The sequence below is a fragment of the Streptopelia decaocto genome, assembly GCF_964273445.1.
Source record: "Streptopelia decaocto genome assembly, chromosome: 1".
NCBI classification, from domain to species: Eukaryota; Metazoa; Chordata; class Aves; order Columbiformes; family Columbidae; genus Streptopelia; species Streptopelia decaocto.
Window position 1 is genome coordinate 123,221,749 of NC_138663.1, and position 22,846 is coordinate 123,244,594.

Sequence of the window (22,846 nt, forward strand, 5' to 3'; positions counted from 1 at the left end):
TTTCAGCTACATTCCACCAACGTCACATTTCACGGCAGCGCGCTGGCGATTACTGAAACCGTCCGCAAGTTCCCCGTCGGCACCGGCTCACCTTTCCCAAAGGCGCTCCGAGGAGCCGGGGCCCTCCGTGCCGCGTCCCCCGTGCACCGCCATCACCCGCGGGCCGGGCAGCGCGGCGGAACCCATCGACCTCCGTGGGGTTGACGTCGGCGCGGCGCGCTCGGCCCCGCCCTCCGGAAGCGCCACGCTCCCCCGTCCCGGCCGTGCGGCTGTTCGCTCTCGGCCGGTGCTCAGCGCCGACACCACCGCCATGGGGGGCAAGAACAAGCAGCGAACCAAGGGCAACCTGCAGGTGGGCGCGCCCCGCGGGGCTGCCGCGCCCGTGGGCCCCGGGTGCCGCGGGGTCTCCGCCGGTGGCTCTGGCGGGGACGGCAGGCGGCTTGGCCGGGAAGGGCAGCGGGGCCCGGGCCTGGGCCTGGGCCTCGGGGCGGGGGCTTCCGGCAGCGATGGGAGGGTTAAGGCCGCTCTCCCCCTCCCGGTGCTTTGGGAAGGGGGCTGTGGGCCGCCTAAGCCCGTTCCCCGCTGGGAGGTGGTGCTGCCTTCGGGCCCGGTTGCCGTAGCTGGGGCTGGGGCAGCTGCCGCGCGTCGGGGGCGACTCCTGGCCTGGGCCCGTGGTTTAGGGGCGTGTGGCCGCAACTGCCTGGGGCGTTGGTGCGCCTTCTGAGAGGGGCAAGGGTACGGGGGTGTAACACCAAAACCACTGCGGGTGTAAGTTCAGGGAGGTACCGGTGGGTGCGTTTAGTGTATTTTTCTGTGGGGAGCCTTTAGGGTGCACCTGTCTGCTGTTCGTGTCTTGCCACCGTGTCTGAAGTGGGGTAGCATCTGTCATATGTGACGCCCACTCAGGATGGGAGAAGTGTGGGTGAATTGTGTAATTGCTATGAATCTTCTCCCTCTCATGCGTCTACAGAAGATGAGGGAACACAAAGAAGCGTGTCCGTATAGCTGAGGTTTCACATACAGGAAAAGTGACTTAATATGTAGGTATAGTAGTCAGGTAAAATGTGGCTTATGTACCTCAAGAAAATCAGAAGAGTATGATGAACTTCGGCAAATTGTCATTACTTTAAAAAAGCCCAAACACAAAGCTCACAAAACTGCAACTGTCATTAGGAAATAAAAGGTGTTTGGACTATAATGTATCACAGAGAACATTAAAACATCAGTTGGTTTTGGAATAGTCTTTTTAAAAGAGTGTGCTTGACATAAATGTGAGTCACTGTTATGATGAACAAGGTGTTGACTTAACTGGGGCAAGCTAGAAGAGATGCTGAACTCCAGAACACTCACTGTAACATTAATGGGATAGTATCATACTGTGCTACATATGTACCATGTTGTGCCATTCCTCTAAATCCTTCTTGGCCCCTTGGTTGCCGGTAGCGTCCTTTTCTTGTGTGTGTTATTATTTTTTCCAATTATACAAAGAGTATTCCTTGGGAGCTGTATTGGTCCATATGCAATAACATGAGAAAAAACAGTGAAAACAGAAGTAGTGAAGGAGCATAAATGTTTAAGAATTTATTCACTTACAGAAAGACTTTTCTGTTACACTTTTTTGTGTATGTATAAAAACAATATAACTTTCCACAAGTATTAATGAATTGAAATAATTGTGGGAGAAGGGAATGCTGATTATAAAGGAAAGAATAATTTTTTAGATCATACTTCTATGTTTAAAGCATAGGAGGCCTTTTTTGTGAGACCTCATTTTAAATAGAAGGTTAATTACAGAATATAAATACGATCATTGTTTGAAATGCATGATGTGTGCAAAATAAAATGACTGAAATAGATAACTGATTTCTGTCCACATTTTTTGTCAGCCTTCTAGCAGTGGTCAAGCTGCAGAGCTCCTTGCCAAAGAACGTGGAACAGTGCCTGGATTTATTGGCTTTGGAACGTCTCAGAGTGATCTAGGCTATGTTCCTGCAGTTCAAGGAGCAGAGGAAATAGACAGCCTTATGGATGCTGATTTTCGAATGGTGTTGCGAAAACTTTCTAAAAGGGATATCACAACAAAATTAAAAGTAGGTGTATCCTTTGCTCCCTATAATACTTTTCTGTCAGAAACCAGTACATTTTTCATAAGGATGGGAGAGGAATATATCAAGGTAACTGATTTCATGTTGCTAAATTTGCTGGAACTGCAATTCAGAAAGTATCTTGGAGCACTTATTAAAAGGTCCATCATGCAGTGCTGACAGAGCTTTCATAAATTAATTCTATAGACGCTTAATTGCAAGAAATTAATTGATTTTTGAAAGAGTGTTGCAATGTCTGATAGAAGCTGGTAAATTACAGAACCTATGTATCTGACTTCTTAAATCATGCTCTCGATATCTTGATTTTAGGCTATGCAAGAGTTTGGGACAATGTGCAAGGAAAGAGAAGTGGAAGTTGTTAAAGGTGTTCTTCCTTACTGGCCAAGAATTTATTGCAAAATCTCACTAGTAAGTATTCAAGTATCTAAATTAAAAACTTCTCTGGATAGTTCCTGTGAAAACCTCTAAGGCAGTCTTTCTTGATATTTCTAACTGTTGGAATTACTGACTTGTTCTAGGAAAAGCATGAAGTTGAAGGAAAGTAGTGTTCTTTATTGTGGAGATGTTTCAGTATTGGCTGTGGGTAGAATCTTGAATGTTGATGCCTGGGCTCTATTTGCTGGATGGTATTTGTTAGACCTTTGTGTTAAAGAGATCACAAGGTATATCTTCTCATTGGAAGTTCTTTTATGTAAATTCCAGAACAGCTAAAGAGAATGTACTGTTCACTTAACATCATTATAAATCTATTTGACCTAGGACTACTATCTGGCCAAACTTAATATTAAGAAACAAAACAAAACAAACCACTCAATAATGCACCAAACATTGAAAGATTGTGCATAGCCAGATAGTTCGTAATTTTGTGATACATTCAATATATCTCTGAAATATCTGGACCGTCTACTGTTGGAAACGTGATATAGGACAAAAAGAATAACTTTTCTGATCCATTAGAGCAATTCATAGGTATTTCTTTTGTGAGGCAAGAGCATAGAAAGTCGTTATGCTGTCAATTCATACACAAATAATAGATAATGATGCACAGTTTGTGTAGGCTTGTGGTTGTTTTAATCCAAAAAGTGTCTTCAGTGTTTCCTGTTTCTCTTGCCTCTTGTCTTTCTGTTAAATGTTTGTATTACATGGAAGTAGAACTGTAGATAGGTGTATCAGGAAAAGGTTACAATTTTGAATGTACAACACATCAGGCATATGATGCTGCTAAGTTAGGACTCTCCACTTTTCTAGGGATAGAAAGACTTTTTTTTGGTCATTGTTGTGTATTTTCAAATCTATGTAGCCTGATTTATTGCAAAAATGGCTGAGAGACAGCTTTTTTTTTTTTCTCATCCCTTCTGCATTGAAGTACCTGGCATCAAAGGTACATTTATTAAACCGATAAACCTTTTTCTCTTTTTTTTTTTTTTCCTTTAACAGGATCATGATCGCCGTGTTCGAGAAGCAACTCAGCAATCTTTTGAACAACTGATTCTTAAAGTAAAGAAACACTTAGCTCCTTACTTAAAAAGTATCATGGGATACTGGCTGATTGCTCAATGCGACATTTACTCCCCTGCTGCTTCTGCTGCAAAAGTAGCTTTTGAAAAAGCTTTTCTTTCAAGCAAACAACCTGAAGCCTTAGCATTCTGTAAAGATGAAATTCTTAATGTGAGTTTATATTTATGTACTTCTTTATGGCTTTGTGTTGAGTATATGTCAACTTTTGTTACAAATTATAAACTCATCCTGCCCCAATCTGTTCTTCTGGTTAGATTTCTTTCTGACCTGAAATTTTGCTCCTGCTAATGGGGAGAGAAGATTGAGGCAAAGACACATCCTCTATTTTTTTTTTTTTTACTTGGGGTTAGAATGACTGGAACCAGAGGAATGAATATGAAGTTAATTTTCTTGTACACATTTCTATGTAATGATGCTCAGTCATCACATAATGTTGTTGGCAGATGGAAGAATGATGCTGGAGTAGTTTATTTGCAGTGGTAGAGGATTTAACGCTGCTGAGCAGTGTTTCAGATATACTCTGCAACTTTATTTCTGACCGAGGTTAATGCTCTTCTGCCTGTCATAGACAAAACTGAATTAACTGAATTTTAAAAAGTGAAAGTTTGCATTGGTGGCCCATCAGATGCAAACTTAACCATTTTGTTTTGTCTCAGTTTAGCTTCTTTTTACCAGAAGCCTGTTGTCATATGACTGCAATTTACAAAATATTATGCAGTCTTGATTCAAACAGTGCTACAGCTGCTACATTCAGCGGCATTCAGTTAAATTATATTTGTGTTCACTAGTGTGTCTAAAATGTGTTTAAAAGACTTGACTCAGAGGTTGTGAGTTTAATTGTAGAGCTGTTTCTGAATAATGTATTGACTATATTATTCACATATAAATGTTAGATTTCACGTGTATGTATGTGTTTTTTTCCTCTTAGGTACTTCAAGATCACCTTCTGAAAGAAACACCTGATACACTCAGTGACCCCCAGTATGTCAGTCTACTTTAATGTATATGGTTTAGGTCTTTGTCTGTACTGGGTTCTCTATCCCTGGAGGTAGTGGATTTAACTTTGTTTCGAGAGGCAGAATATTTATTTGAGTCCAGATCCCAGCAACTTTCTTTGGAACTAAAGTATATATGCTTTTGAAAGTGTTATCGGTTGTCTAATTCTTGTTTCAGCTCTTTTAGGAGTAGCATTTTTGAATAGTTGGGAGATGACTTGATACTCTCTCTTTTTTAACACCTTTTAGTATAACTTGGTAGTGTTAGAACTTATGGAAAGTTTACATATTTACATTGCTGGCATTTGAAATCAAAAGAACACAGAAAAACTGAAAACATACATTTAGACAGTTTAGAAGAGCTTGATAAACCCACTGATTTATTTATGATTCACTTTAATTTGTTTTGTTTTGTTTTCTGAGAACTGTACCAGAGGAAGAAAGGGAAGCCAAATTTTTCCGGATTCTGACCTGTTCCTTGTTAGCTTTAAAAAAGTTGCTTAGCATGTTGCCAAAGAAGGAGATGCATTCATTGGAGGAAAAGTTAATGTCACTTCTGTCCCAAAACAAATTTTGGAAATACAGCAAACACAGCATGCCACAGGTAACTTTCTTATTTCTTCTTTATTGTGGTTGTTTTTAGTTAAAGATAATACACTGAACCTAAAAAGTATTAATTACTTGTATTCTACAAGAATGAACACTGTACTTCACTGAAATGCGTTTGTAACAGCCTTCAAATTTCTAAGCCTTAAATAGACAATATTGCTCTAAAATTTGCCCAATAAACTAATCTGTTGTTTCCGTGTCACCATCACCTGCTTCTTGGCAATCTACCCTTTTTATTAAAAGGGACAAACTTTGACAAAGTTCTTAGTGCTTCTTGGATTTTCTTTTTTTAACTATTTTATTGGTCTTTGATCTGCTAAGACAAATAGTGCATAGAGGGATGAATTGATTCTGGTGTTATTTTCTTAAACTTTTAAGGCGCTTTTGGGGAAACATGTCTTTTGAGAAGTATATTAAAATATTTTTTTATAAGCATTTTGCACCAAATAAGTTACTTTAAAATATTAAACAGGCTTATCAAATAACTTATTTTTCGTTATTTTTAATAATATTTAAACCTTTGCTGATGTAATAAAATACTGCATGTTGGAAGTTACAGTGACTTTAAAAGGAATGTTATAAACTACAAGTAGTGACACAGTGTTGTCATTAGACTAAAATTTTGTTTTTCTGTGGCCTTTGTCAGGTTCGCTCAGCTTTCTTTGAGGTGGCTTCTGCCTTTTGCCAGTACTTGCCTGAGCTGGTGAAAAATGAAGCACCAAGAGTTTGTCCTGCTGTTCTTCTCAGCATTGACGACAGTGATGCAGTGGTGTGTCCTGCTCTTTGGGAAGCTGTACTTTATACTATTGCCACTATTGAGGTAATGTGGAAAATCTAAGGTGCAGATATTTTACTCGAATTTAAGTTTTCACAAGTGCCATTGTTCTCTTTGTAGAATTAGGAAGAACACCTTGACCGGGTTTTCTCTATGATTCAGAATACGAACTCTTCAATGCTACCTGCTCCTTCCTCAGTGTAACTTTCAGATATATTATGTCCGCATGTCTGAAAATCAGAGTTGTTTTATAAGTTTAATTAAGTTAACCTGAATCCCTTCGATTAAAAGTCGTTACTAATAAGTAAAATAATACTTACAACCTTTTTCTTGGTTAAAGACAGTTGCAAAATTTACCTGCAGTGCGTTTTTGGTTTGCTTTTTTAATTTAATGCTTTTGTTTTGGTGTTTGTGTTTATTTGTTTGTTTTTTAAAGTTAAGTGAAATACTGGCTTTGAATTTCTTAGGAGGATGAGGGGTGTTGCCATAGACTGGGATGCTTTGAGGGTTTCGTGATGCAGATCTGTTTTGTAACTCCTGGTATAAAGTGTCAAAATTTATGGGGGAAAAAAAAAATCTTTGTTCAGCTTGCTATAAGTATAGTTATCTGGAACTATGGTAAATGAGATCAGAGAACAAAGAACTTTGGGGTGTGGGGTGAAAATGCCAAGGTATTTTGTAACCATCAGAAAATTTTTGAGGGAAGTTTTGAAGTTAGTGATGTGTCTGAAGTTAGAATTTTGAAATCATTGCTTATTCTTGATAATAAGAACTCAGAATTAAATACAAGACCACTCACAAAAATGAGGCATCCTTAAAGCATTATTAAAGAGAAGCCTTCAATTGCAGTTTGCTAACAAGGAAAGTACATGGATTTTAAACAATACATAAACAGTTTTGTCACGTTAGCTTCTTAAATTCACAGGCTGAAATAAGGAGAAAGTGATTTTTAAAAACAGTGGCAAGTGAATTTAAATTTTACAGTAACTTTTTTCAGATACAACATAGGGAGGTAAATTGAATGTCTAACTTGGGAGATCTTCCAAGTCAAAATACTCTCATTTAATTTACAGTAACGTGTATTTTTCTGCAGGACTGTTGGAATCATGTAAATGCCAAAAAGGGAGTTCTACCAAAGCTATGGACAGTGCTTCGAGAAGGTGGACGAGGACTAGCTGCCGTGATATACCCAAATCTCTTGCCGTTCATTAGCAAGGTACCTCCTGGCATTGCAGGACCAAAGCTGGAATATTTCAGAACTTTTTTCAGCTCTGTAATTCAAGGGTATGAACCACTTTTTGTTTGTTTGTTTTCAAATCAGTCTCTTTTACGTTTGGAAATAAGAGAAGTAATTTTCTTGAAGTATTTAAAGATAACACATTTGGCTTGAAGACATTTAAATACACATTAGTTGCTTAGTTCAGAAAAGACTGTTTTCACTATGTTATTTGAAAATAATATTTTAAAAATACTTTTAAATATCCAAAAGTAGAGTCAGGCCTTTGTGGCTGTCCCTGTCTTCTTAAACCTTCGGCCTTTTTTTTGTTTTGTTACTTCTTTACCTAAAGCATTCTTATCTTTTTTTGCCAAAGCTTTGTGTTTATTCCATAAGTTTCAAAATGGGAAATTAATTTAAAATTAAGAGTGGATTTGAAGATATTGGGCTCTTCTCACAAGTCTTTAATTATTACAGAGGTTATTGTGAATCACCATTATAATTGTGAAATTTCTTATATGCAGGAACTTTAATTCTTGGAATACTGATTTTTGAATGATTGAAACTGCTATAGTTTTTTGCCTTTTGAATACATCAAACCCAACTTTCTACCAAATCTGATTTAAATAGATGCATGTGCATTGTGTACTCAAAAGCATATATAAGTTATTTTACGAAAGACTAAACTACAACTATTTAAACAAAAATAAATTATCAATTGACATTGACATGGCCTTTAGCGGAGCTCTTGGAGAAGAGAGTTTTGTATGGATTGTTTTGAAAAGTGTATAGAATTCATTTACAAGTAGTAAAATGGTTGTAGTATTTATATGGTAATTGTCATTAAAAAGCAAACAAATTGGAGTTGCTTAGACTCAGACTGGCTATGATGAAATTGTCCTTTGGTGGCTTTTTGGTTTAGTTTTTCTTTTTTCTGTAGTGACATAAAGTGACTTCTCTAAACCTCTGTGGTCTGTGTAGAAAATTGCAAAGGAGTTTTTACAAGGAGCGGAAACACTAGACAGTGCACTTCACTGGATATGTTTCCTGTATTTTTATAGATTTTTTTTTTAAATGAATGCTAAAACTAGATGAAAAAGTTATTTCAATATAAGTTATATTAAATGCCTGAATTTAATATTTTTGACTCTTTAAATATGTCCTATTGAATATGTTTTGATCTGACTTTTATGAGTGATTCTGTGATTCTATATTCTCATATTGGTGTTGTCTGGATAAGAACAACATAACCACATAACCAAGGTGACATTCGTCGTGTACATAATGGGTTTCTCAGAAGCATGGATGACTGACTGTGCCCCCTCTGATGTTGCCTTTCAATAGGTTGTCTAGTGAGCGAGCAATAACCAGCCCTTCAGAAAGTTCTGCGATTATAACTGCATTTATGGAATGTCTGCGCTTTGCCATGCTACAGAAAATAGATGAAGATGATGATCAAATACAAATTCATCAAATGCTTATATATGACCAGGTATTTATTAGAAATACTTAATAAAGTTGTGGGTATATTTAACAATTCAGAGTTTAAGAAAAACTAAGTTCTGTGAGAATGTACTTCTCTGTTGAAAGTTTCACTAGATTTTATGGAAAAAATAATCTTACTGAAGCTAGTCAATGTCATGGGTTAACACCAGCCAGCAACTAGTACCATGCAGCCATTGAGGCACCCTTCCCCCTTACCAAGTGGGATGGGGGAGAGAAGCAAAAGTGGGAGGGAAAAAACAAAAACCAGTGGGTTGTGATAAGGGCAGTTTAATAGGATAGCAAAGGAAGAAATAATGATAATAATAGAATGTACAAAACAAGTGATGTACAGTGCAGTTGCTTACCACCCACGCCACTAATACCACAGCCATTCCTGAGCGGCAGCATTTGCTTCCCCGGCCAACTCCAGTTTATATACTGAGCATGATGTCATGTGATGAGGAATATCCCTTTGGCCATTTGGGGTCAGCTGTCCTGGCTTTGCTCCTTCCCAGCTTCCTGTGCACCTGGCAGAGCGTGGGAAGCTAAAAAGTCCTTGACTACCCGCAACAACCAGAACTTCAGTGTATTTCCAGCTTTCTTCCATACTAAATCCAAACCACAGCATTATACCAGCTACTAGAAAGAAAATTAGCTCCATCCCAGCTGAAACCAGAACATTCTGTTTTTCCTGCCTATAAAATCATGGCTTTTACTATGCAATTCAAATTGTATTAAAAAAAAAGAGGCACCTCACCTTATATATTTTTATTAAATGTTCAAGCATGGGTAATTCTGTTTTTGAAATTGCCTCCAGAACATTCTTCAAAATTATAGAATTTCGTGGTATTATAAAGAATAAAACAATCATCTAGTTAGATCACTGTTCTTTAATAATCTTTTTGTCTTTATAGCTAATTCCTCTTACTGATGCTGTACTTAAGGAGCCCAGGTTACAGAATGGACCGTTATTTTATCAAATAGCAGAAACGTTGAGCTCCTGGGAAGCTAAAGCAGAAATCTCCAACGATGATGGCACAGATGAAGTTTTCCAGAAACTGTTGTCAGATTTTTGGGACCGTCTTTTAAAAATGTGTATACTTCATGTTGATACGTTAGATGCTGATGAGAAATCATTGTTTGCTCTATCTGGAATGCTAGAAATTCTTCAGAATCCAAAGAGTGCTACAAAACCAAACAACAGAAAATCTCTAAAAATCAGATTTACAGATGAGGATGAATCTGAAAGGGACACAGAGAATGGAAAGCTCACAGAAGTGAGAAAGAGTGACTCTGAAATACAGGCTGATTTGCAACATAGTTCACTTCTAAGGAAAGAACCTTTAGAGAACTTAGTCTGCAGCCTTGCTGAACTGAGTATTGTGTATGTCAATGAACAGAAGTCAGAACAGCATTTGAAATTTCTCTCTGCCCTGCTCAACTCATTTTCTTCAAACAGAGTTTTTCAAGTACTTTTAGAGCAGGGAAATGATACAAGCTCTGCTCAAGCTGAATCCCAAAACGAAACTGAAGCTCGTGAAAGTCCATCTGTACGATTTCTGCATATGAATTTAATAACTTGGTTGAAAGAAGACTGGAGGAAAGACACCCATTTTCTGGTTGATATTTTGTACAGTGTGCTTAATTGTTGCAACAGTAATGATGAAAGGAAAATCATTCTTGATGATTTAACGAAGGTATGAATCTTGTACATTTTGTTACTAGTTTTTATCAGAGTGAGTACGCTCTTTGTGGGCTGTGGTTGGTTAATCACTTTATTTTGGGGTTGTGGAATGGAAGATATTCTCTGTGAACTTGAATGTTCAGTGTAAGGAAGGCAGATTTAGGAAAGGTTGACATGTCAGCGTTGGGGTGAAAGGTTATGACATATGGCCATTTGTATATGGTATAAGTCATTAAAAAAAAGTACATCAGAATTTCTCTGTTCTTTATTATGCACTGTGCTTTCATACTAGTCATCAGTGGCCTTTCTTACAAATACAGTCCCTTATTGATCTGTGTGGTAAAGACTTGGAAGCCAAAAATAGTATGATCAGTAACTTTATTTTCTGCAGAGGTTAAGCAGAAGTTGCTGTTTCAGTAACAAAGTTGTAAACCAAACACTTAAAATGATATTAAATACTTCCTATTCAGCAAATAATTTGTTAAATATTGTGGTATTTTTTTTTTCTTTTCAGATGGATCTGCGATGGATTATTTTTCTCCAGTTAATTCAAAAGGTGCTTAAGACTTCTCTATTCTTGTTTTGCATATCTTTGAATGTTTTGTTAGCTTTGAGGGTTACATGTGTCTGAATGACTTTTTAAAAATTTCAGTAGTAATCATTTCCATTGTTTGAAAATCTTGTAATAATAGTTTCACAGTCTTGTTTGTTTTAACTGCATTACAATCTGGAGACAGTCTTAGAATTGAAATAATGATACCAAAACAAAGGCATCTTTGTCTGTTCAATTTTTGGTCAGATTGCCCTTTGAGACGGGGGATTCCTGATTTGTTTCTGGTCATCTCCTTTCTAAGCTGGGGGGAATGGAATTGGGTATCAGACCAATAATTTAAATTATTATTTCTATCATCGCCCTTACATCATGTTTACAAAGAAAAGATAGTATGCCATTTTTTCAAGTGGGTTGTTGAGAGACTGACATTTAAGTGATTGCCTGGGTTGAAATATAAAGTTTATTACAAATTTTTGGACAAGAACTCCCAGCACTTGATTTATGATCCAGTGCGTTGACCGTAATATCTTTCCTCACATATACTGTATATTTTAGGAATCCTCTGTTTTTATGCTTTCATAACTTACGATGGCTTATCACCAAAATAATGTGCTTCTGATTTGTGACCTTGCATTTCTTTTTAGAGAAATTTAGATGCTGTAAATAGATTTTATGTTCTAAATAGATTTTATTTCAGTCAACCTGGTCATCCAGAAGTTGTCTTTGTAACTCCAGTGTAGGCATTCCCTGGGCTCTATAGCTGGAGAAAAGGAAAAAGAGCTTTCAGAATGTGACCTCTTTCACTCTAAAGTAGAGGTCTGACCTAGCCATAAGTTGCTCTCCCTGACCAAAAAGAAAGTTGGTGGGATTGTTGCAGATGTAAACACCTAGAGACTTCTTGTTTATGACAGATTATATGGTTCCTACTCTGTGTGTGCAAGTTTGACGTATTAATCTTATGTTTAGTTAGTAATAAAAGTTAAAACCCTCAAAAGTTTATTAGAATTATTTTCTTGTGACTCAGGCATGCTCAAGCACAACAAAACTTTCCTTAGTCTCTGACTGGCTGAAAGGAGATGCACTTGGAGAAAAACTTGTAATGCTGGCAGATGATCTCTGTCACCTGGGTTTAAAACCTATAGCAGCTTCCTCGGAATCATCCTCTTCAGAAAGGTGGACCCTCCTGAGTTTAGTGTTGTCACAACACATTAAAAATGGTAAGCATATTTATTCTTTGGAGTTCGTGAAGTGTAAATACCTCACTTATGCTTTGTAGAAGGCTGAAAGGAATTTGAGATCTTCCAGAATACTTAATTTGTGACACGTAGGCTTTCTTATGTTTTTGGGTTTGTGTTGTGTGGTTGGCTTTTTTTTCTTTTCTTTTTTTTTTCCTGAGCCAATTAACAATATTCAGTTTAACTTTGTAAATACTGACTTGCAGCAGTGACATTGCAATTTGTTTGGTCTCCTTTGCTAAACAAAATTCAGTGTTTAAAGAACAGATTCAGATTTGTGAGTCTGGAAAACTTCAGGAAAATTGAAGTAAGTTTGATTTGTTAGCTGGTGTGCTGTACAATATCTGAACTTTACCTTACAAACTTCTCGTTCTTATTCTACATAGTTTAGGTATACATTATACTGAAACTGCTTTGCATTTTATTATAATTAATAAATAAAAACCAAATCAGTACATATGAATATGATGTATTTGAATGATGTTTATAATCTAATCAAAGCATGCTGTCTTTTTCCTCTCCCCAATAGAATCTTTGATTGGTGAAACTTTTGTTGAAAGGATTATTGATAAACTTCAAGCAGCTCTGTCGAAAGCTAAGGATCTTTCTGAAGCTGGAAATACTGAACCATCAGTATCTTTCATCTGCGATGTAGCTTCAGGCTTTTTCAGCTCAGTTAAAGGGTGTTTACTGATGCCATCCTCTGAAGACTTGCTGCTTACCATCTTCCAATTGTGTGCTCAGAGGCAGGATGCTACACACTTAACAGGTAATTTTGAAAAACAGCTTCAACCGAACTTTTTTGTAGTTGATTATTAAATCTATATTCTTTTTCATGAAACAGATTCAAGTATATAGTAGAATATTGAGTTCACAATGAGCACTTGCAGCTGTAACTGACATCAAATTTTGTACTTTAATTTACAATGCTGGTAGTTACTACTACACATCAAGTCCTGTACATCTTTACAAGGATTTTCAACTTTTTTGATGTTAGTATCCCTGTGCTTCAGCTATCTTTAAGGCTGTGATATTCCACACTTTCTAGAGTGTTACAAAAATTATTTAAGGTCTGTGAACTACAAAGAATGAGCATTTTTTTGCTCATTCTACAGTGTGTGGTTCCTATGAACAAATGTGTGTGATCACTTCATTAAAGATACAAATATTTATTCTGAAACCATTTATATTGGTCAAGTTGCTCTGACAAATTATGATCCACTTCTGTCTCCACCAGCATCTCATTTTGAGACTGAGATCCTGATCTATGTTCTTTGAGTGCAGAATTTGAGTGTGTTAAATTGGTATACGCATTTACTGACATAGATACAAAGGAAATGTTGCAGTATTGTCATAGAAGACTAACCTGAAATCCCTTGCTGCTTTGCAAATGAGTATTGATGGTGTAAATGTTCAGTATTTCAGTACTAGAGAGAACTGTGGTTTTGAAGACCATATGAACATGTTGTAGTAGATAACAGGAACATCACTTTTACCCTCAAAATATTACCTGTGTGTCAGAGTTAATTTAAAATTGCTCTACAATAAGAAATGTGTATATTTGCTCTTAATAGTTCTTGCATGTAACCACATGGAAAAGAGACTTCTTTTCCTGCTCTAGGACCTTTACACGTGTTTGTTACTGTAGGTTGTAATTTTAGTTTACCTGTTTGTGGTGGTTTTGCTTGTCTTTTTTTTTCCCCCTACAATAGATTTACTTGTATGTAAATTAAAACACACCTGGATGTCTGGTGTAAGTTCACTTGTGCGTCAACTTCAGAGTATGCAGAAACAGAGTACCTTTTTGCATAAATCTGCACTGTGGGTCAAGAATCAAATTCAGTCTTCCTCTTTGGATGTTAAAAGGTAATTATAATGTGTATGTCCGTTTCGTAATACATTGTTCTCCAAAGCAAGCTAAGATCAGTGCTATACTTTTCTTGATTTAATTGGCATCTGTCTTACTGAGAGTTTTTTGAGGCTGCCAGAGGTGAGGACTGTGGCATAGAGCATAATTTAAAATGCCATTGGTATAGCATGTATATAGCGTTGGCACTGCCCAGTAAAAGCAAACTGCTTTATTTTACATTGATACAAACTTGTTTCCAGTGTTTTGTCCTTTTTTAAGCCTTCAGGTTTTGATCTCTGCAGTTAGTGATTTGTTGTCTAAGCTTATGGAAGAGGATGGACAGTCTGGATATCTTGTGGGAGCTTATGTTGAGCACGTCACGCCAAACAAAACTGAGTGGGGGAAATTGCACGAGTCTCTCTCCACCGAGGTATGAAAATGATAATGGAATTGCACGTGGGAGTCAACCTTACCTCATGTCTGTCCTTCAGGATGATAAACATTCTTTATTTTGACATGGCACTGCAGTTATGAATACGCGTATGTCTGCGTAAATGTTCTTTTCAGCCTCTGTCCATGGCAGAGGACAAAATCTGTATGTTTATGGTCCCATCCAGTACTGCTAGAGAAAACAAAAATCTATGAAATTACCCTTGTCTGCATGGAACACTAAGAACTTACTTTACAGTTCAGGAATTTTGTCTGACAGTACGCATCATGAAGGTGTTTTTAAGTTAGTTCTTCTGTAAGATTAATTTTGTGAAAGGCACAAATATCTGCAGAGAAACATGGTGTACTGACTATCAGCAAAAAGCTGATATACATAGAGTGGAAGTAGGGAAGGACATAAATTTCCTGTCCAACCACCAACCTTCAGTAACCCTAGTATTTCTTGTAAAATATATAGAGTTCTATAGATACATATTTATTTCTGAGTCAGCAATGCAGCTTCAAGTTACTGCTGTGTATTTAGTTTTTTTTAATATGCTGGAGTGTGTCATCCTAACCCTTATGCTTTTGGTGTTAATTCATATCTTTCATAGTTATTTTTTAATAATTCTGAATTTTCAAGGTTAAACAGGTCATAGCTCTTCTATGCACCATTAAAATGTCAATTATTTGTTCATCCTCTTTTTATGCACATATTACAGTGGATGCACAAACCTCTTTTGGAAGGACGGCTTAGTATGAATTGTGAACCTTTGGGATCATGTGTCAAGCTGTGTGGCACAACTAAACTTCCAGGCCATCTGTGTACTTCAGCCTTATTAAGTAAAATGGTGCTACTTGTATTGGAAAATGGCGTAGTCCACGGAAATGATGATACAGAGAGAAAGAAAATTGACAATATAAGTAAGTTACAATGGTAAAACTTAAAGGAATTTGATTTTATAGTAGTTGTAACCTGAATTGATAGTGAATTAGGAAATGAGTAGTTAAGGTTTGGCATATAGGTATGAGAAATCATTCTTTTATCTTTTTTTGGTTTCCTTTTCTTCTCTTGAGTTCATCTTTAAAAGTATAAGTGTGCATAAGCATAGTGTTTATATTTCTAGGACCTTTTGTGATTATATACATGATATCTCAACAGAACTTTGAATTTGGAGAAGTTTGAATTTACAGTGGCCTTCGAAGTTGTTTGTTGCCAAAACACATGATGGTTTGTCATGAGTGGGCAATAGGAACTGTATCCATGCCATCAGATAAATACCCTGGGTGTTTAGCCATGGTGTAAAGATATTTTGAGGCAGCAATTTTTGTTAATTCCACCAGGTAGAATCTTGTTTCTTTTTATTTATAGACTGTTCAGATGAGAGCCAGAATTATCAAATTAACAATTCTATCTCTGAAGGTCTCACCATGATGAGAAGTGTAATCGTGTGGGGCGGGTCTTTGTAAGCTAATGAGGAAACCACATGCTAACTCTTAGCATCAGTTTATTTTTTTTCTTCTTTCTGGACTTAGATCTTGATTGCCTTGTATTTAAAAAAAAAAAAAAGAAGAATAATAGAGAGGCGTTAGTTTTTGTCATCCTTGATTTGCTTTAAAATTTCCTCAACATCTAGAGTAGATTATTGCTGCCTTTTCTTTTCTTGTATTTTATGATGCAATGGCAAATATCCAGTTCATGCTTTGAAGCACCTAGGGTTACATGTAAATGGCATCTTTTAAATGTGTTAAAAACTTACTTTAAAAACACCCAAATAACTTTGACCTGAAACTTCTTGCTAATACACTGAATATATTCAGCAGCTGTTTGTAAACAATTACTTTTGTTTAATTAGTTGCAGAGCTGTTGTACTCATTACAATGGATTGAAGAATTGGAGAATCCTCCTTATCTGCTTCTGGAACATCTTCAGATGTTAGAAGAAATGCACATCACATATGAGAAGTTCAGTACACTTAGTAATACAACCAGCCTTCAGCAAACCTTATTAGATAGGTATGTAAGAACAAGTAAAACAACCCTTAACTCTATATTCATATTTTGCATTGTAAAGAGTATTAAGGGCCACCATATTTCCCTATGTATATTGATTCAAACTTCATCCAAATGCTTTTGTTGTGAACTGTGCATCTATATGTATTAACCAGGGTCTGTCTTCTTCTTTGAAGATCAGAGGAACATGGAAGACTCTGGTCATTAACCATGGCTAAAGTGATTCGTGTGGAACACTTTGAATCCTCTGAGTTGAAGAAACCTTTTGAGACAACAGAAAGGTATCTTAACACCACTGCCTATAACCTTTTAGTTTATGTTGCAAATGTTAATAATGTTACATGATACTGATTCTGATGAGTGACATCTGAAGACTGAAAATTTGGTAGTAGATGGATGGGGTGTGTAAAAGTGGAGCTTAGTTTAGTGTGGGGGATTACATCATAGGATACTAGATCATTATGAACCAATGGACATTTTGTTTAGTAGTTAAAGTTTTGGGTTTGTCTCATTCTTGGTTTTTTTGCTTGTATGAATAGGTTTCCGTCGTTAACAGAGGGCAGATTGCATACACTTCAGTGTCTATCACCTCTTTTGACTGTAGAAGAAAACAAAACACTTGTCTTACACTGTGTGAGCAAACTTTTGACGTGCCCACAGACAGAGCTTTCCAGTACTGATGGTACGTTCTTACCTCAGTCCAATTCATTAGAATTAAATAACATTATTTTGCAATAATTTTGCTTTTAGATAAAATGTTTTAACTATAATGATATAATTTTCCCTAGAAAGAAATGTCTTCTCAGTTTGCATATTCCTTGTAGACTGTTTGGCATAGTAGTTTGCTGCCTTAAGGAAGTTTAAGCTATACTGCCTGGTTCAAAATTAGAACTAAAGGACTCAGGCTGATATTGTTAAAAGAATTTTTATATTACTCTACTTCTTGTTTGGTCTATCTGATTTAAACACGTCTGTAAATATTGAAGCTTTCAATTAGTCATTTAGGCTTTATACAGCATGCAGAGTATTACTGTTGTCAACTGGTAGTGCCATGATTGTCTCAAGATGTTTTAGCAAGAACTCTTTCACAGTTTGTGTATAATTTTTGAGTAGTTCTTCCAGTGCATGGGATATAGCGTGCTGAGTCAGAAATACTGTACGTACACTTCTAGCAGTTTTTGAAACATTACTTAGATGTGATTGAGATGCATTGCAATATTGTTTTGAACATTCCTTAGCAGACCTTTTGGTTTTCAGAGACTTGTTACTTTTCAAGAAAACTTTTTGGAAGTACTTACACACAGTCCTTCTAGATGTTTGAATTAGACATCTACTTAAAGAGCTTTTTCTCTAGGTACTGCTTTTGTGCTTTCTTGTGCATATTTGTATTGATTGGTCTATATTAAAGCTTGAAAGTTGATTTTTCTATTTTTTAAAAGAACTGTGCTTACTTATCTTGAAAAAAATATCTTGTATTTTAAACTGTGAAGTTATGTACCTTGGCAGTGTCCAGGTTTTCAGATGAGTTCTTCAAATGGATGCCCTCAAAGTGTGAAAATTTGCGTTGTTAATGTTGTGCAGCGATTGAGAGGAATCCTGACTCTTTCCACTGTGGTAGTTTCCCTAACTCTTTACTCTTCAGACTTAGGCCTTCCTGGCTTTCTGAGCAAACTGGTGAACTAACTGAACGTGTCTGTGAAACTTTAAACAGAAAACGCGAAAAAGAATGCTCACCCCTCTTCTGCTGTGGAGTACTCTCGCTTGTAACACTGGTCTGCATTTTCCTTTCTGCTGCTTCTCATTTTCCTAGGTATTCCTGAACAGACAATATATACTCAGATTTTCCCACTAAGTGTGGTGTAGGTTGTGGTCTTACCATTCAGGTTTTAATTTTTTTTCAGATCAACAAAATGCTGATAAAGTTCTTGTAAATCATTGTGCTACTGCTTAAGTGAAGTGAGTTTTTTGTTTGGTTGGTTTTGCTGTGCATAAATGGTACTTTAGCTCAGTTCTTTGTTATCATGCTTGGAAGAAGTGTTTTCCAAGGAATGCAGATTTCCTTAAAGATGGAAAACAGTACTAATGCAATGGTAGTACTTCACTCTGAAAATAAAAATTAACAGTCTTGCACCGATATTGGAATTCACAACTCACAAGTACTTAATCTTCTGTCCAAATTATTGCTTACCATACATTCTAGCAGCATGAATAGATTTAAATCTGAGCAGGTATTTTCCTTTTTTTTTTGTTAATTGTATAAGCCAACAATCTTACAGGAGTTTTTAATTGGTTCAAGGGTTTTTGTTTTGTTTTTGTTTTTCTGAAGTTTGTGTTGGGTATGGTATTTTTGAATTAGCAATAGCATCTCTGGATTAAGTGCTCAAACAAAAAAGCCAAGGTATTGTCCAAACTATCTTATGATCTTAATGTTCAGATAAAACTGTCCAGTCAGCTGACACACATTCTAATGTTTGTTTTATCTTGATAATTAAGATATATTGAGGATGATATTATTGTTATGTTACAGGGCCATTTGGGTGTCTTTCCATTTTGAACTCCTGCTTGAATGACAGAACTATTGTTGCTGATGATGTACTACCTGGAATTCTAAATATCATAATGTCTTGGAAAAATGATAACGAGGACAGCTTTCTCTTTAGCTGGTAGGTGCATTTTTGGGATAATTTGACTTAAAATTTCTAAACCAACAGTTTAAAAAATACAAAGTGGTTGTTAATTCAAAATCAATTTGTAAGTTTTAACCACCATCCACTGTTCTAATGGTACTTTTATAAGCCTTTGTAGAACTGCATCTCTTGGTTTAATATACTTGTCTTTAAATATCCAGTAACTCGTACTGAAGAAAATTATCCACGTGATTGGAATCTGGGAAACCAGGAGTTTTAATAGTGTACCTGGATGCCACCTGTTTTCAAAAGCATTCAGAACTGACCAACTTTTGTAGGTGTTGCTGGATATTGAGTTCCAAATTTTGATTGCTTGTTTAGGTAGCAGAATGAAAACTTGGATACCAGACTTAGGTGTCTGGTTTTTAGAATTCTGGACCTGAAAATGTAATTTGGAAAGCTTCCAGCAAGGAGTGGAAATATACTGAGGTTCATTTGTCTTGAGTATAGTGAGAAAAATCCAGGCAACAAAGTCTTGAAATAATGTACATTATTCAGACACTTGAGGGCTTATATTTTAAGTTACCAGTTTTAAAAAGAACTGATTATTTTTCTTGCATTGAATTAATTAAAATTGCTAAATTTCGTAATTTATTTAAGTGTATTACTTGAGTGAATATGTAAATTGTCTGGTTTTAGGAATTTGTTTAAGTTGCAAATGATAGTCTGTTTTGTACCTGTTGATTGACTTATTTAGACTTGGCAGCTAATGTACTATCCTAACTGTAAAAGACAAGAGTATCAAAAGCGCACAGGGCAGAGCCTGGTGCACGACTGATTTGTCCTAAGACGAGGAGTGAAAGCAAGAATATAAATACTCGTGTCTACACCATGAAGATATGTAAGCTGTAGTTGTATTTTTATTGCAGCAATCTGAAAGAAACGAGTGCTCAGTTGCTCGCTTTCAACATCGAGGTGATGCGTTTCCTTCCCTTGCTGCTGAAGTATCACACGACTCCTTTGGCCGATAATGAATGGGACTTTATCCTGTGCTCTATGCTGGCTTGGTTAGAGGTAATACGGGAGAGATTGTTGCTAATCATGGCATCGCAGCTTCCAACAGGTTCCCCCTGAACCTACTGGACTGATGCAGGGGACGGGGAGCAGCTAAAAAAAATAGGCTACAGAATAACTACATTTTTATAATATTACTGATGGACATTTCATCCTAAATCTTTGAAAGCTCTATGTTAGAAGTTCACACATCTGTTTACAAAATGGAAGAGTTGAGTATCAGGATGGTAGAGTAAAACCTTGTAGAAGCTGTGCCACGCAGCAATTAAATTTGGACAAAGATGCATGAGGATTGCCAAGAGGAATGGAAATCAGAGTGCTCCTAACGGTTCTTACTTAGAGTTTAGAACACAATGGTCTTAACAAATTTGACTTTGTTTTGTCTAATATGTGTGTTAACTTTCTAGTACTTTAGAGTTATTATGAATATAAATAGCTGGGTACTCAGCATTGCAAAGATAACTTATTTTAAAAAGCATTTCTATCAAATGTTGAAGTGAAAAAGAAAATTAACTTCACCTACTGCATGAGTGCTAATGTTGCATCTCCACTTTTGATGTACTTACCTTTTATATTACTCTCTGGATATGCAGGGACATAGTTCTCTCAGCTTAGCAAACATTTGACACAATGTTAAAAAGAATTGCACAAAATCCTTTTTCATTGAAGTTTGACATAGGTCATGTGTGGCTTAAAAGCACAAGTAATACCGTGTCTCTGGTTTCTTTTTGTGTATGGATATGAAATTACCTCCCCCTTTAAGTAATATGATGTTACAATGTTTAGTGATGTCATTAGTTAATTGCAGAATAATTTTGAAATGTGTCTGCTATAGGTGTCTATGTTGAAAAATAATATCCCTTTAAGACCAAAGTCTAATATGACATAGAAAAAATTAACTGAATGAAAAGCAGTATCTGTATTTCAATATCTAAATTATCACATGAAACATCAAAATTATGTTCTAACAAGTCAGTGCAAACAGCTGACTATTAATCAAATAAAGATAGAATCTCTCAACTACTAGCTTATTTTTTTTTTTTAATAATTATAGCGCCCTTTGTCACTGCACCGTTTCAAGGGCAGGCTGGGAACTTCCATGTGGCCTTTCTTGGTCTCAGGATTAATCTTACCTATACTGTATGTCCCTCAAAACTGTATTTTTTTAAAAATAAAAACAAACAAACAAAACCAATCCAAAACAACAAGAAGAGAAAACCCACAAACCAACAAAGTTGTGTGAAAAACTTGTTACATAGACTAAGTGCTTGGGAATATTTTTTAATATTTACTGATATTTCTTTTGGGGGGAAACTCATAAGAATAAAAAGGAGCTATGTTTGGGAAGAGTAAATATTCTTCTGATTGCCACTTCAATAATTTCCAGTTTACAATAGTGTGTCACCAATTTCCTTTTGCAGTTTGGAAATACAAGCATGATATTGGTACGGCTTCTGTGTTTGGGAGAGAAAAGTGAGAGCACTTCAAATGTCAATTTTGGCTGGCTTGGCTGCACAAGTGCTCCAGATAAGCTACATTTCAGTTTGAGTCCACTTGGTGGCAGTTTATTTCTGTCATTATAAAGGTCATATAAGGGAAGGAATCCAGAATTCTAAATGCTGATGAGACTTGGAAGTTATTTTCAGGAAGTTTTACTAAAATACAGGTTGTATTCTTAAACTTCTTCCATTTTTCTGCCAAATCAGTTAAAAATGTTTTTTTACAATTCATTAGTCTTTGAAATTAGGCTTTCTGGTGTATACAGGGAATATGATACTTGAAAATAAATTTGTAGTTAAGAAATCTCCCTCTTATTTTTTTTCTTCCTAGACAACAAGTGAAAACCGTTCGCTTTATCATGTCCCGCTTGTGCAGATTTTCGCTTGTGTCAGTTGTGACTTGGCATCTGCCCTTAGCACTTTCTTTGAAGCAGCAGCTCCTGAAACTACTGCAAACCTTCCTGAGAACTTGATCAGTGAATGGAAGGAATTCTTTTCTGAGGGAATTCACAATTTGCTCTTACCTTTGTTGGTGAAAGTCACAGGCAAGTATATGGCAAGGAGGGTAATAGCTGTCAAGCTATTCTGAAATAGAACTTGATGGGCCATATTTTGAATTTATAGCAATATATGTCTTATATATGTCTTATAGGAATATTATGGCTTATAAATATATATATATAAATATAGGAATATTATGGCTTATAAAACCTCACTTTTTGGACACTTACAGGCTAATTAGTAAAATAATTGCACTTAACATTGTGATTTAAGATTAGATGGATTCTGATAAGAGGAGTCTGAGTTGTTTCTAGTAATGCATGTTTATGACAACACCCATACATTCTATATCACAACTTGTCTTTCTCCCTTTTAAATAGGAGAAACCAAAAATGCATCTGAAGGCTCCTTTCAGAACTCTGTGTTAACGTCTTTGGGTGAAGCTCTAACATACATCTCGAAGGACCAGTTGTTAAACCATAAATTGCCAGCAAAGTTTGTTGCAGGCCAGAAAACAAATCTTCCAGATGAACTCCAGACTCTACTAAATACATTATGTCCAATGTTGCTTTTCCCAGCTAGACCTGTACAGATTTCTGTCTACCATATGTTGTATAAGTAAGAATCAACAAATTTTCCACTTCCCTCACCTGCCCCGCAACCCTCTATAATAATAATA

At 36.4% G+C, this 22,846-nt stretch overlaps 1 protein-coding gene across 3 annotated transcripts in view; it reads left to right on the forward strand.

Moving 5' to 3' along the window:
* The first annotated feature begins 218 nt into the window (after positions 1-218).
* The window catches only part of LTN1 (listerin E3 ubiquitin protein ligase 1), a 30,352-nt gene continuing 7,724 nt past the window's right edge, over positions 219-22,846 (forward strand). For 2 of the 3 annotated variants that reach the window (XM_082044848.1, XM_082044849.1), the window contains exons 1-23: positions 220-352; positions 1,887-2,090; positions 2,415-2,513; positions 3,543-3,773; positions 4,552-4,604; positions 5,042-5,222; positions 5,874-6,047; positions 7,096-7,286; positions 8,563-8,710; positions 9,618-10,400; positions 10,902-10,943; positions 11,965-12,157; positions 12,705-12,944; positions 13,888-14,041; positions 14,304-14,454; positions 15,176-15,377; positions 16,310-16,469; positions 16,643-16,747; positions 17,006-17,148; positions 18,994-19,129; positions 20,023-20,167; positions 21,998-22,211; positions 22,548-22,785. In XM_082044848.1, the coding sequence (XP_081900974.1) occupies positions 311-352; positions 1,887-2,090; positions 2,415-2,513; positions 3,543-3,773; positions 4,552-4,604; positions 5,042-5,222; positions 5,874-6,047; positions 7,096-7,286; positions 8,563-8,710; positions 9,618-10,400; positions 10,902-10,943; positions 11,965-12,157; positions 12,705-12,944; positions 13,888-14,041; positions 14,304-14,454; positions 15,176-15,377; positions 16,310-16,469; positions 16,643-16,747; positions 17,006-17,148; positions 18,994-19,129; positions 20,023-20,167; positions 21,998-22,211; positions 22,548-22,785 (4,229 nt within the window). In that variant the 5' untranslated portion in view covers positions 220-310. Of the gene's footprint in view, positions 353-1,886; positions 2,091-2,414; positions 2,514-3,542; positions 3,774-4,551; positions 4,605-5,041; positions 5,223-5,873; positions 6,048-7,095; positions 7,287-8,562; positions 8,711-9,617; positions 10,401-10,901; positions 10,944-11,964; positions 12,158-12,704; positions 12,945-13,887; positions 14,042-14,303; positions 14,455-15,175; positions 15,378-16,309; positions 16,470-16,642; positions 16,748-17,005; positions 17,149-18,993; positions 19,130-20,022; positions 20,168-21,997; positions 22,212-22,547; positions 22,786-22,846 lie in introns of all 3 variants that reach the window. The other variant, XM_082044850.1, reaches the window with a different exon arrangement.